A 14296-nucleotide genomic window follows, 5' to 3' on the forward strand; every position below is an offset into this window, starting at 1 on the left:
TTAAACCTGCATATTTAGCTTAAAGAAATCCAGGTTAGCAGGCAATATTAACCAGGTGAAATTGTGTCACTTCTCTTGAGTTCATTGCACGCAGAGTCAGGGTATATGCAACAGTTTGGGCCGCCTGGCTCGTTGCAAACTAATTTGCCAGAATTTTACGTAATTATGACATAACATTGAAGGTTGTGCAATGTAAAAGGAATATTTAGACTTATGGATGCCACCCGTTAGAAAAAATACGGAACGGTTCTGTATTTCACTGAAAGAATAAACGTTTTGTTTTCGAAATTATAGTTTCTGGATTCGACCATATTAATGACCAAAGGCTCGTATTTCTGTGTGTTATTATGTTATAATTAAGTCTGATTTGATAGAGCAGTCTGACTGAGCGATAGTAGGCACCTGCAGGCTCGTAAGCATTCATTCAAACAGCACTTTTGTGCGTTTTGCCAGCAGCTCTTCGCAATGCTTCAAGCATTGAGCTGTTTATGACTTCAAGCCTATCAACTCCCGAGATTAGGCTGGTGTAACCAATGTGAAATGGCTAGCGCGGGGTGCGCGCTAATAGCGTTTCAATCGGTGACGTCACTCGCTCTGAGACTTGGAGTAGTTGTTCCCCTTGCTCTGCAAGGGCCGCGGCTTTTGTGGCGCGATGGGTAATGATGCTTCGAGGTTGGCTGTTGTCGATGTGTTCCTGGTTCGAGCCCAGGTAGGGGCGAGCAGAGGGACGGAAGCTATACTGTTACACTGGCAATACTAAAGTGCATATAAGAACATCCAATAGTCAAAGGTATATGAAATACAAATGGTATTGTCACGATCGTCGTAGTGAGGAGACCAAGGCGCAGCGTAATGATAATACATCTTTTTTTAATAACGAAGAAGACTGAACAAACTATACAAAATAACAAAACGAACGTGAACGCTAAATGACACGAGTGCAGACATGCAACATCACATAGACAATAACCCACAAACCAAACTGGAAAATGGCAACCTAAATAGGATCCCCAATCAGAGACAACGATAAACAGCTGCCTCTGATTGGGAACCAATCTAGGCCACCATAGACCTACATATGCCTAGACTACACACACACACCTAGACATACAAAAACCCACAAAACAATCATATCCACCCTCGTCACACCCTGACCTGACCAAAATAATACAGAAAACATAGAATACTAAGGTCAGGGCGTGACAGGTATAGAGAGAAATAGCACTATAATTCCTATAATAACTACAAGCTAAAACTTCTTACCTGGGAATATTGAAGACTCATGTTAAAAATAACCACCAGCTTTCATATGTTCTCATGTTCTGAGCAAGGAACTTAAACGTTAGCTTTTTTACTTTCTTCTCCAACACTTTGTTTTTGCATTATTTAAACCAAATTGAACATGTTTCATTATTTATTTGAGGCTAAATTGATTTTATTGATGTATTATATTAAGTTAAAATAAGTGTTCATTCAGTATTGTTGTAATTGTCATTAATAAAAAATATTATTTTTTTTAATCGGCCGAATAATCGGTATCGTCTTTTTTTGGTCCTCCAATAATCGGTATCGGTATCGGTGTTGAAAAATCATAATCGGTCGACCTCTACTGGAGACCATGTGAACGATACCTTGGGAAAGGTGAGTGCAGAGAGGGGGGGCCGCCAGGGTGCTGTAGCCCCGAATTAAATGGAACCCCAGAAAACCTTGTAGCTGCACCCTGAATGTAGATTGAGGCCACTACCACTGCTTTCACTTTTTCAGGATCCATTTGGACATTTCCAGCAGCGATGACATATCCCAGAAAGGAGATTGTAGAGCGGTGGAACTCACACTTCTCGGCTTTCACGAACAATTGGTTCTCCAGGAGGCGCTGAAGGACTTGTCTGACATGAAGAATGTGTTCTTGGGCAGACGGGGGGGGGGGGGGGGGGGGGGGTCGTCAAGGTAGACAAACACAAAACGGTTTAGCATGTCCCAGAGCACATCGTTTACCAGAGCCTGGTTCTTGAGTCCATACGGCATTTCCGCGGTACTCATGTCCGCTGGCTGTGCTAAAGGCTGTCTTCCACTCATCTCCTTCGCGTATCCGAACCAGGTGGTAGGCATTCTGAAGGTCCAGTTTGAGAAAGAAAAATGATGGCCCCATGGAGAGATTAGAAGGCCGAGGAGTGGTAGGGGGTAACAATTATTGATCGTTATATCATTCAGACCCCGGTAGTCAATGCACGGACGCAGGGTCTTGTTCTTCTTCTCCACAAAGAAAAACTCCATGTCGGCAGGAGATGCAGATGGACAGATGCCTTCAGTAGCCAGAGAATCCTCAATGTACTCCTCCATGGCCTTGGTCTCCGGGCCGGATAGAGAATATAGCCGACCACGCGGTGGTGTGGTTCCGGTGGAGGAGATCAACGGCACAATCATAAGGACAGTGCGGGGGAAGAGAAGTAGCCCGTGCCTTACTGAAGACCTCCAGAAGGTCATGGTACTCAGTGGGGATGGCAGAGACATCCGTGGCTTTGCTTGCGTCCTGAGGGGGACATCTCAAGGAAGGCTGAGCCGCTTTTAGGCAATGAGAATGACAAAACTGGCTCCAACCCAGGATGGACCTCGTGGTGCAGTCAATAACAGGATTGTGTTTCTGGAGCCAAGAAAATCCCAAAACCACAGGAACATGGGGAGATAAGAAAAAGGAAGGAACTAGAGATTTTAAAAAAGATAAGAAAAAGGGAGGAACTGTATGGTCTCACTGTGGTTTCCTGATACCCGTATATGAACGGGCAAAATGCTATGGGTGACTCTTCCAATAGAGTTGCCGTCCAGTGCCCTTGCATCCATGGGGACAGGGAGAAGTTGAGTGGAAATACCTAAATCAGAAACCATGGTAGCATCCATAAAACTTTCATCAGCCCCAGAGTCAATGAGCACCCTGAGAGACTTAGACTGGTCTCCCCACAGCAGAATCACAAAAAAAAGGTGGACGGGTGATGGAAGTTAGTGAAAAGGGTTTCTTAACTGGGCAAGTGGCTATATAATGTCCCGCCCCTCCACAGTACAGACAACAGTTAGAATTTAGCCTACCTCGGAAATACCAACTTCGGGGATTTACGGATTCCTTCGGACGGGTGCCAGCATCAGCAGACGAACGAGTATTCCCGAGACCCGACCTCTCACACCGGCGTTCTCGTAGGCGCTCATCAATCCTAATCGCCAGGGCAATGAGGGAATCGAGGTCCAGTGGTATTTCCAGAGCTGCGAGCTCATCCTTTAATCCCTCTGACAGTCCGTGGAGAAAGGTGTCATACAGAGCCTCTGGATTCCAGGAACTATCGGCGGCCAATGTGACGAAAATCTAATGCGTAGTCTGCCACACTACGGGAGTTCTGATGAACATGCAGTAGTTTGAGCTGCCTCCCTCCCGGGCACCGGAGAATCAAAAACCTTCCTCACTTCTGACATGAATTCCTCCAGGCTATGGCACACAGCAGATTGCTGCTCCCACACAGTCGCTGCCCAGGAGAGCGTCCTTCCGGACATTAGTGTGATTAAAGACTATCTTTGATTGGTCCAACGGGAACGAAGAAGTCTGGAGTTCTGGGAAAGGAACGCCCGGCAGGTACCAGGATCGCCTGCATAACACTCCGGAGGTAAGCAGGGTTCTCGAGGAGCCAGGGTGGGTTGAACAAATCCACTAGTAGTAGAAAGGTCACTGGGTGGTTGGGAGGTCTCAGAGGTGGCGAGCTGCCTATGAGCTAACTCACTGATTTGCTCCATTATAGCCTTGAACCCTTGGTCGTGGTGTTCCGTCAGGGAACGAAGCCCTGGAAGGTACAGCAGTAGCTCCTCATGCCTCCCAATGGTGGCTCCCTGTAGGGAGACAGCGTGATGAGCTGGTCTCAGTCTGCTGGTTCTGTCATGGCCAGTTCGTACTATAAGAGCACAAGGCGAGACCCAAATGCAGACACAGGAGGCAGATGGTTGAGCTCCGATATTTATTACACCAAAAGGGGTAGGCAAAAGGCAGGTCGGGGGACAGGCGAGAGTTCCTAAACCAGGTCAGAGTCCAAACAGAACAAGGGGATAGGCAGGCTCGAGGTCAAAACAGGCAGAGTGGTCAGGCAGGCGGATTCGGCATCAGGACAGGCAAAAACAGAGACTGGGAAAAATCGGCACTAGGAGAAACGTTGGTTGACTTGGCAAAACAAGACAAACTGGTACAGAGAGACAGGAAATACAGGGATAAATACACTGGGGACTAATGGGGAAAACAAAACAGAAGACACCTGGAGGTGGGTGGAGACCATCACCAAGACAGGTGAACCAGATCAGGGCGTGACACTTCTTCTACAACAACAGTCACTACATCGTCTTCTTCTACACTGGCAAGAACATTCACTACATCTTCTTCTTCTTCTACACTGGCAACAACATTCACTACATCTTCTATCCTATACATGTTCTCACTCTGAAATTAAAGAGTTTTCCAAAATAGTGTCAGTGAAAGTGTGGCTTGCCATTCTTGTTTTCCCTCCTCACAGCCTCCTGTGGGACTTTATTATGATAATATTTCCATTGGCGTTGAGTGCTGTGAGGACAGGACCTGTGCCTTGTGTTTAATGATTCATCACCTAAGAGGTAATATTCACTGACAATTGAGATGCAACCATTGTGTGTTTGGTAGAACAATCACTTTTTACTGCCTCCGGCGTATATGGTCCAAGAGTTGTATTCACATTTTGTGGATCCAGATGTTTCCGAGTAATCTGTTGTTTATTTTATTGGATCACATTCACAGGTTGTCCTTAGCCATTAGGGGACCCATTGTTGATGTCAGAACTTTGCAATGTAGGCTATTAAGTAATGTTTGTCTCTCATATGCAAAGCTCTATTTTTGTCATTTGGTGTTTTTTGTAACTGTAGATGCTGGACACCAAGCTACTTCTGTGGTTTCTCGTACCATTTGATATTCATTGTTATGACTGTTGTGTTTTGTGTCATTGATGTTGATGTTATGAATTATGCAAACCCAGTTATCCCTTAATCTTGTGGGGGGGTTTTTCAATATCATTCTCACGATACCTCACGTCAATGGAATATGCCCTTTTTGCCAATGACGTTTTTGAAACTCACATTTGTATATTTATGAACTATTCCAGAACTATCATTGAATACATACATATGACATGTATCAAATCAGGACATAATATCACCGGAAAATTTTACAGTAAAGGTTTATTTACAATTCCTTATACATTTAGTAAATTCCATACAATACACAATTTACACATGAAAAAGAAAAAGAAATGGGCAACGCCATGCAGTACATGTCACGTAATGATTAAACAGAGAATTCTCAGAAATGTATTTATATAATGCAGTTAAGGGAGCCCAAGACATCTTCCAGAGCACAGTGGCAACCATACAAGTCTCTCTTTATAGGTCAGACAATATGGAAAGATCCAACGCTCGCTTCGCCAGAGGATATTCCTGAATAAGTTACAGTCTCCCTGAGAGCAGCCAGACTGTACAGGAGAGGACAGATGCATGCATCATGCTGGTGGCACAGGTACACTCAGAAATCAACCTGAAGCCAAGGCAGGGCTGTATAGTGTCAGTCAGTCTACAAGCCCTAGTACCTCAACATTCTACAGGACAAGTGGGAATACGAGACGACTGAATTACCATGGAGAAGTAGCGAAAACTAAGTGATTTTTAAAAAATGGTCATTTATCACTTATTATGTGAAATGTGAAGCATAAACCTTTCTGGGAACTTTTAGAACCTGAAACTGTCTGGAATCGAGGGGATCATGTCATTTGACTATTTCTTCTGTATTATAAGGCAATCTTTGCACTCTGTTTTCTGTTTGATATTTTTTTCCCACAAAATCGGCATGTTTCTACATTTGAATGGGAAACTCTCTTCCATTCCTCTCTCCTCTTAAAGCTAATGAATCAGGAAACTGGAAACTGATCAGAGACTGTTCGGATAGTCCTTACTATTTTTCTCACACAATGTGTTATGTAACATTGGCAATTAGACTTACTCTGTCTCTCAACCTCCCCCAAAGCCTCTTCATGAAACATCTACCAGTCAACTTATCAGTGCACGTTTACTTTAAATAGCCTACTTCCATAAGTGACGACTTCAGCTTCAGATAAGTGATGGACAGTGAGGCCAAAGACCACTTTTCCCCCCTTTTTCTCTACAACAGCTTTCTCTAATTATTCAATTCCATCACAAGATAATCTCACCCTTCTCCCACAAGTGACTCCTCTTTGGTGTTGCAAGTCCTCCAGTTGTTGAACAGTTGTTGCTGTGGCCCCTCTCTCTCACCTCACACCCTACGGTTAATGAGAGTTATCTTCTCCACACGTGGACCCAATTACCATCATCTTACTCATAGCCTGGATGCAACAATCTGCTCCAAATAAGCTGATTGGTTTATTTTAATGAACTGCTGGACTGTCCATTCTAAGAGGGTTTAACATGCCCATGATGGTAGAGGTCATTGATATTGACTAGAGGGCTGTACACTGTACAATATACTTGTATAATCTATTTGATCTTGAGTATCTATTTTATAAGATATATTTTGGGCTGTTGCTAGCTTCAGGTTGAGTGCAAAATCTAAACCATTTTTTTGTACAATAGACTGTACAATAAAATGCAATGGTTTCAATTTACTTAGTTCCCTGAGGTTTTGCTGACTGACATTTAAGAAAACACCTCGAAAATTGAGCCAATTTAAAGGTATGGTCGTTTAAATGTTGAACGTACCCGACCACAGACCTCTCTTGTGCCTAAATGATATCCACATGCTGCGTGGAAATCAACTTGTTTGGTTGTTTGTGACAGTCTCGGTTAAAACTTCATAGGGATAGGGGGCAGTGTTTCCACTTTGAACAAATTGCGTGCCCAAACGAAATTTCCTCCTACTCTGTCCCAGAAGGTAATACATGCATATTATTAAAACTATTGTATAGAAAACACTCTGCAGTTTCTAAAACTGTTTGAATTATTTCTGTAAGTATAACAGAACTCATTTGGCAGACAAAAACCTGAGAAGAGGTCAAAACAGGAAATGAGAAGTCGATTTTCAAAACAGTGTCAAATGGTACCCCGTCTAGATATGACCGAAAAAACACTGCCTAGGTCTTCCACTAGATGTCGTTGTCTTTAGATTTTAGTCTTATTATTCTACTATAAAGGAGGGGCTCATAGGAGCTGTTCTAGTGAGTGGTCGTCAGAATTCTCAGTCAGGATTTGCGCGCGAGGGAGAGAGAGAGCTCTCGTTCCAATGCTCTTTCTTCAGACAATGAAATTCTCCGGTTGGATCCTTATTGATGATTAATGTAAAACACATACTAAATATGGATTGCAAACATCATTTGACCTGTTTCTACGACCTGTAACGGAACTTTTTGAGTTTTTGTCTGGATGGATTGTTCGTGCGTCATGAAATGGATTCCTGGGATGAACATGCTAACAACAAGTGGCTAAATGATGGGCTTTATGGAACTTTTCAGTCATTTATTGTCGATCTGGGAATCCTGGGAGTGCCTTCTGATGAAGTTATTCGAAGGTAAGTGCATATTTATAGTGTTTTTGTAGCTTTTGTTGACACCAAAATGGCGATTATTTCTTTGGCTGGATTGTGCTCTAAAACGCCATTCTCAGATAAATTTTTTACCGTAAAGTTTATTTTGAAATCTGACACAGCGGTTGCATAGAGGATAAGTTTATCTTTAATTATGTGAATAACACTTGCATCTTTTATCAATGTTTATTATGAGTATTTCTGCAAAATCACCAGATGTTTTGAATCAAAACATTACTGCATGTAACGCGCCAATGTAAACTGAGATTTTTTTATATATATATATGCACATTATCGAACAAAACATAAATGTATTGTATAACATGATGTTATATGACTCATCTGATGAAGAATTTCAAAGGTTAGTGACTAATTCTATCTCTATTTGGGGGTTTTGTGCAAGCTACCTGTGCTGTGAAAGAAATGTCTGTGCTTTTTTGTATTTGGTGTATTTGGCTGTAAAACATTTAAAAAAATCGGACATGTTGGCTGGATTCACAAGATGTTTATCTTTCATTTGCTGTATTGGACTTGTTAATGTGTGAAAGTAAAATATTTAAAAAATTTATTTTTGAATTTCGCACGCGCTGCCTTTTCAGTGGAATGTGGGCTAGACAAGTTAATCTCTTCAAAGTGCCCTCAAGAGTATCTGTAATGTATTTCCTAATTTACAGCTGGGCTGATAACTACGAGCCAGCCATGTTTGCTTCCTCCGTGTTCTACAGACACTCATTTGGGTTTGGATTAGTTCAGCTCTAGGCGCTCTCCAGCAGTCTGAAGGGACCCACAGCCACCCACTACATAGATAAACAAGTGTGGACCTACTATCAATGGGGAACTTTCCTACCATTACTGAATCCAATTAAATGGTCCTTTTTGAATGTCTTCCCACTTTCTACTCTAATGCCCAAGCACTGGAGAACCTCTAAAACTCATACTCAGTGAGGGGTAGAAAGACGACATGCTCATAATTGGTTCTTCTGAAGGACTGTTTAAATAAAACTTCATTCGCCCAGAGCCTATTTTCCCATTGGGAAACAAATTTGTGGAATTGGTCCTGTAATAATCAGAGGTCTGTCTGCAAGTTAACTATATTAATAAGTTGTTGTTTAGTAGCTATGGGGAAATAGTACCATTGAGATAAATGTGTCCCTCTGGAAAGGGACTGTGTTCTCTAAACTGAAAATATGATTGTACATTTCTTGCTAAAAGTTAATGCGTCATGCAGCAAGATATGAAAACATATAATGGGAGCAGATTGCAGAAATATCAGAAATATATGTGGTACTGACAGTGTAAAATGATTACATTTACATTACATTTAAGTCATTTAGCAGACGCTCTTATCCAGAGCCTAACATTTAAATGATTGTTATACACTGTAATTCAAAAAGCAATTGAATCCTGTTCAAGCTCCCTTACAAATACACTCGGTATACCACAGCCAAACTTACTGAAGGATTTACCCTATTTACCAGCAGTACCTGTTGCAGTATATAATTGGCTTGTCACGTGATGATTTGCAAGGGCTCTCAGGTCAAAATAGAACATAGCTATTGCACTTGATGAGACAAAGACAGACACTCCATAATTTAACAACAATACAGTCAATTTAGTCTTGGAACTAACCTAGCTAATTATCTGCAATGTATAAATAGGGTTTCTTCTTTGATGTTGATTTGTTTTAGTTTTTTTACATTCCTGACAGTAATGTTGGGGGGATGTTGAAGAACAGACAGAGAGGTGTGTTGGATGAGTACTTGGGGACTTTGTGGGAACTGAGGACTGAAGGGAATTGTGTCATCCCCCACAATCTCCTCTCTCTCCCAGGTCCCCTACAGCAGGCTCTGTTCAGTCAACTTGCTGAGATGCGTTTTGATAAGGGACGCTTGTGTTGGCTGGGGCCTGGTGCATGTTGTATGTTGTATTCAGGTTAGAGTAAAGGTCTGGATCTCAGTTGGAAATGTGACATACTTATTTGGAGAGAAAAACGCAAGAAACAAGCGCACTAAGAAGCGTCCTCTGTTCCACAAACTCGATAACTCCTTGCACCCCATTGCATCTTCTTAAATAATGCCTCTTTTTGACAGAAAATACTTCCTGGTTTCTAGAAAAGGGGCCCACTGTCTGTTACAAACAGACAAACTAGATCACTAGGACCTCATGTTCCTTTGATCTTGGAAAGCGTTGACTGATTATGAAGTGTTTATCATTTTGACTGGCATTTACAGTTGCAGTTGGTTATAACTCAAGCGATCAGAGATATCAGAAAAGAGGGTTGGTTAACGATGGTTAATGTGGAACGCGATAAATCCAAATATTTCTCGGAAATTGGTTTCCGTCTTAAAATCCTATTAATGCCAATTAAATAAATATCCTTTGCTTTACTGGACTGATGAAAGCTAAATAAATTTATTTCTTCTCAAGGAATACAATTAATACTGATATGTATTGCCAAAGCCTTCCAGTAAGTTTCAGAGAAAAAAAGTCTTAATTTCTCTCTCCTGTGTGGTTTTGCTGGAGTGGTTACTGTTTCAATAGATTACCGTACTGTGTTCAGAGAAAGTTCACATCCAACATCACCAGGCTGACACAACTTGACATTTCCTTCTTTTGTTTGTGAGAGTAAGTCATCTTCATTTCTAACCCAAAGACCTAGGAATAAATTAAAGTTATTAGGATTCAGGTACAGAACGTGGAAAACTTTACGCACACTAAAAATACTACTTTTGTTTTCACTCTGTGGCACAACGAAAACTTGTAACTCACTTAACGGCAGATCTACTGCCGGTCCTGTGTCCGCATCGTAGATCTCCTCCTGCTAGAGAAGCTGGATCTGCGGCTCGTGGATTCAGAGGGGTAGGTCACTACCCGGGAGGACCTTCCTCGGACCTGCAGCCCCTGCGCCTCCCTCATGTCCCTTGCCATCTGAGACAGGGTCTGGCTGGGGTTTGTCTGGAGGCGTTGGAAGAGACTCTCCCTGGTTAAAGTCCTCTCTGGGCAGCTGAAGGTCAGAGCAACCCCAGTGTCTGACTTCATCTCTCTGGAGAAGCCGTCAGAGGTACCGTCAAAACAGCGTCCAATGGCGATCTCTTTTGCCACCCTTGGGTTCTGGTCCGTGACTGTGTAGATGCCATAGTTGTGCCCCAAGGGGTCGACGGGGGCCAGCATGTTGAAGGCATGGGACTCGTTGTTCGGTGAGGTAGGGGGGTGCTTGGTCAGGTACTCCTTTAAGAGGCTGTTGATGCCCACTCTCCGACAGTTGCCCTGTGGGAGGACTGATATGAGGGACCTATCGACTGCGGCTTGGTCGAAGAGCATACCACTGCACTTGAACTCAAGGCAAGCTGCTGAGATGTTGGCCACGTGCATGTCGCGGGTACTGCGGATGTCTCTGATGCCGTACAGCTGGCCTGCAGTCTCAGGATGGGTGCCTCCATGGTTCTGTGACCTTATCATAACCTCCCTTTGCCCCTGGATCTTGACCTTGATGAAGCAAGCCCTGAACTCTTGAGGGTTGGGCCACCAAGAGAGGTAGTCACCTGTCCACGATGTTAAGTCGTTCTCTTGAAAGGGCACAACGTTATATTCGTATTTGTCCTTTTCCACTCTGAAGAATCGGAAATGGTTGGCATTGACTTCAGCATTTTCACAGGATATTAAACTCTGATAGGGGTATATTGGCCCGTTGGTCTCTTCCAAATTATTGGGGTTGGGTTTTGCCAAGTTGATTCTGAAGGCTGTTTTCTTAAGAGCTGGATCGTTGTGGTCTGAACGCTGGTAGTCTATCTTGTCTAAATATGGCTGAGACACTCCAATGATGTTTGGGTTCATCTTGGGGGTTGAGGGAGCTGCTTCCAGTTCTTCACCACCCATAATGCCTGTGACGTAAGCTGTGTAAGCATCAGGCACCTGAGCATCACAGAAGGCTGGCAGGCAGGCGCCGTTGTGTCCAGTTATCACACTGTCAAAGCGACCCCATGCTCTGGGGTTAGAGGAGAAGCCAGGCTTGGGCTCCAGGTTTATCAGGCTGATGACCACACCTTCCAACTGCTCAGTGGCCAGAAATTTGTCACTCATGTACGCCCTCACTTTGACGTAGCAGCGGCGGTTCTCAGGCACATCCAGGTTGAAAAGTCGGCGCTCCCTGATTTCCATATTACCTATGAGGAAAGTGCGCTCCTCTCGCTTGCGCCGTCCATTACCACCCGATGTGGTCTGAGTGTAGTGAAAATCACTCTCCTCCTCCCAGACACCTGTGTCTGGGTTGAGGGACCACAGTTTCATTTTGGGAATATGTTCGTGCATTTTGACGTGCTGTGTGTCTAGGAGTACTTGTACCGCTCCAGCCCCTAGGACTTCCTGGTTCATCTCATCTCTGAAGTCAACGGAAAACATTCCATATGTCCTCAGTGGAAGCATGTCACCCTCATCGTCCACAAAGTTGAGATCACCAGGCGCTGCAGCAGCTGTGGTGATGTTCCTGGGGTCAATGAAGGTGACACTGGCTTTCACCGTACCTTCGTACACCTCCCCATTGTTTTTGTGGAAAGAATTTGGAGGTATGACAATCTGTCCAATGGGGTCCTCTCCTTTGATTTCTCCTAAGTCAATGGTATTTGTCTCTCCAGCATTGATATCAATAGGTTCCTGCTTTCTCATCACCTTCACGTCATGGTAAACAGAGCCCCCTCTCTTGTCAAAGATAAACACCTTAGGAGTGTCAATGAATTTTTCTGTGGGATCCACAAAGTTGACCACTAGCCTCTCTGTGTCTGGGGTTATATTGAGCGTGAAACCTCCTTTGTACCCTGTGGTGCCCACTCTCTCCTTGCCAACGTACATGTGCCCGAAACGCAGTGGTTCATTGTTGTCAACTGTGACCACCCTGCCACGCACAAGCACCTTGGGCACCACACACTTCAGACAGCCACACTCAGTCACAGCTTTGATGGGTAGGCTGTAGCTCCCACAGTTGATCACCCGGCTCTCCATCTTTTGGACCCCACAGCAGTAGCCACCTCCATCCCTGCAGCGCAGGTCGAAGTCCAGGGAGCCTACACACTTGTTGTGGGTGCAGCGGCCAGCGTTGTAGAGCTTAGAGTCAGTCCCAGGCTGAACACAGTCCATGGGCAGCCTAATGAGGTGGTTCTTAGGTGTGGGGTTGCATGCCGGCGTGCCTTTAGCTGTGGAATACACAGTGCATAGAGTTAGCAGATTATACTCATGTTTTATGGATGTAAACACACACATGCATAATGCATATAATTCACACACAGTGGCAACAAAAAGTATGTGAACCCTTTGGAATTACCTGGATTTCTGCATAAATTGATCATCATATTTGATCTGATCTACATCTAAGTCACAACAATAGACAAACATAGTGTGCTTAAACTAATAACACACAAATTATTGTACTTTTCTTGTCTATATTGAATGCATAATTTAAACATTCACAGTGTAGGTTGGGGAAAGTATGTGAATTCCTAGGCTAATGAATTCTCCAAAAGCGAATTGCAGTCAGCTAACCTGGAGTCCAATCAATGAGACGAGATTGGAGATGTTGGTTAGAGCTGCCTTGCCCTATAAAAAAAACACTCACAAAATTTGAGTTTGCTATTCACAAGAATCATTGCCTGATGTGAACCATGCTGCAAACAAAAGAGATCGCAGAAGACCTAAGATAAAACATTGTTGACTTGCAAAAAGCTGGAATGGGTTACAAAAGTATCTCTAAAAGCCTTGATGTTCATCAGTCCATGGTAAGACAAATTGTCTATAAATGGTGAAAGTTCAGCTCTGTTGCTACTCTCCCTGGGAGTGGCCGTCCTTCTAAGATGACTGCAAGAGCAAAGCGCAGAATGCTCAATGAGGTTAAGAAGAATCCTAGAGTGTCAGCTCAAGACTTACAGAAATCTCTGGAACATGCTAACATCTCTGTTGACGAGTCTACGATACCACGGAAGAAGGCACTGTTGTCCAAAAAAAACAGTCTGAAGTTTGCAAAAGTGCTCCTGGATGTTCCCTGGCACTACTGGCAAAATATTCTGTGGACAGATGAAACTACAGTTGAGTTGTTTGGAAGGAACACACACCGTGTGTGGATGAAAAAAAGGCACAGCACACGAACATCAAAACCTCATCCCAACTGTAAAGTACGGTGGATGGAGCATCATGTTTGGGGCTGCTTTGCTGCCCCAGGGCATGGACAGCTTAATAACATTGACGTAAAAATGAATTTCCAAGTTCATCAAGACATTTTGCAGGAGAATGTTAGGCTATCTATCTGCCAATTGAATCTCAACAGAAGTTGCGTGATGCAAGAGGACAATGACCCAAAACACAGAAGTAAATCAACAACAGAATGGCTTCAAGAGAAGAAAATACACCTTCTGGAGTGGCCCAGTCAGTGTCTTTACCTCAGCCCGATTGAGATGCTGTGGCATGACCTCAAGAGAGTAGTTCTCACCAGACATCCCAAGAATATTGCTTAACTGAAACAGTTTTGTAAAGAGGAATGGTCCAAAATTCCTCCTGACCGTTGTGCAGGTCTGATCCGCAACTACAGAAAATGTTTGGTTGAGGTTATTGCTGCCAAAGGACGGTCAACCAGTTATTAAATCCAAGGGTTCACATACTTGTGAATGTTTACACAGTGTGTTCAATAAAGACATGAAAACGTATAATTGTTTG

The 14296-nt window shown here is 43.5% G+C and overlaps 1 protein-coding gene across 1 annotated transcript in view; it reads right to left on the bottom strand.

Annotated features, from left to right (window-relative positions):
* Positions 1-5258: 5258 nt before the first annotated feature.
* Positions 5259-14296, bottom strand: part of LOC129867233 (cartilage intermediate layer protein 1-like) — a 34877-nt gene continuing 25839 nt past the window's right edge. The window contains exons 10-11 of the mRNA XM_055940501.1: positions 10370-12786; positions 5259-10255 (exon numbers count right to left, since the gene is read on the bottom strand). Of these exons, the coding sequence (XP_055796476.1) occupies positions 10382-12786 (2405 nt within the window). The 3' untranslated portion in view covers positions 5259-10255; positions 10370-10381. The remainder of the gene's footprint in view (positions 10256-10369; positions 12787-14296) is intronic.

The sequence above is a fragment of the Salvelinus fontinalis genome, chromosome 12 (assembly GCF_029448725.1).
Source record: "Salvelinus fontinalis isolate EN_2023a chromosome 12, ASM2944872v1, whole genome shotgun sequence".
Taxonomy (NCBI): domain Eukaryota; kingdom Metazoa; phylum Chordata; class Actinopteri; order Salmoniformes; family Salmonidae; genus Salvelinus; species Salvelinus fontinalis.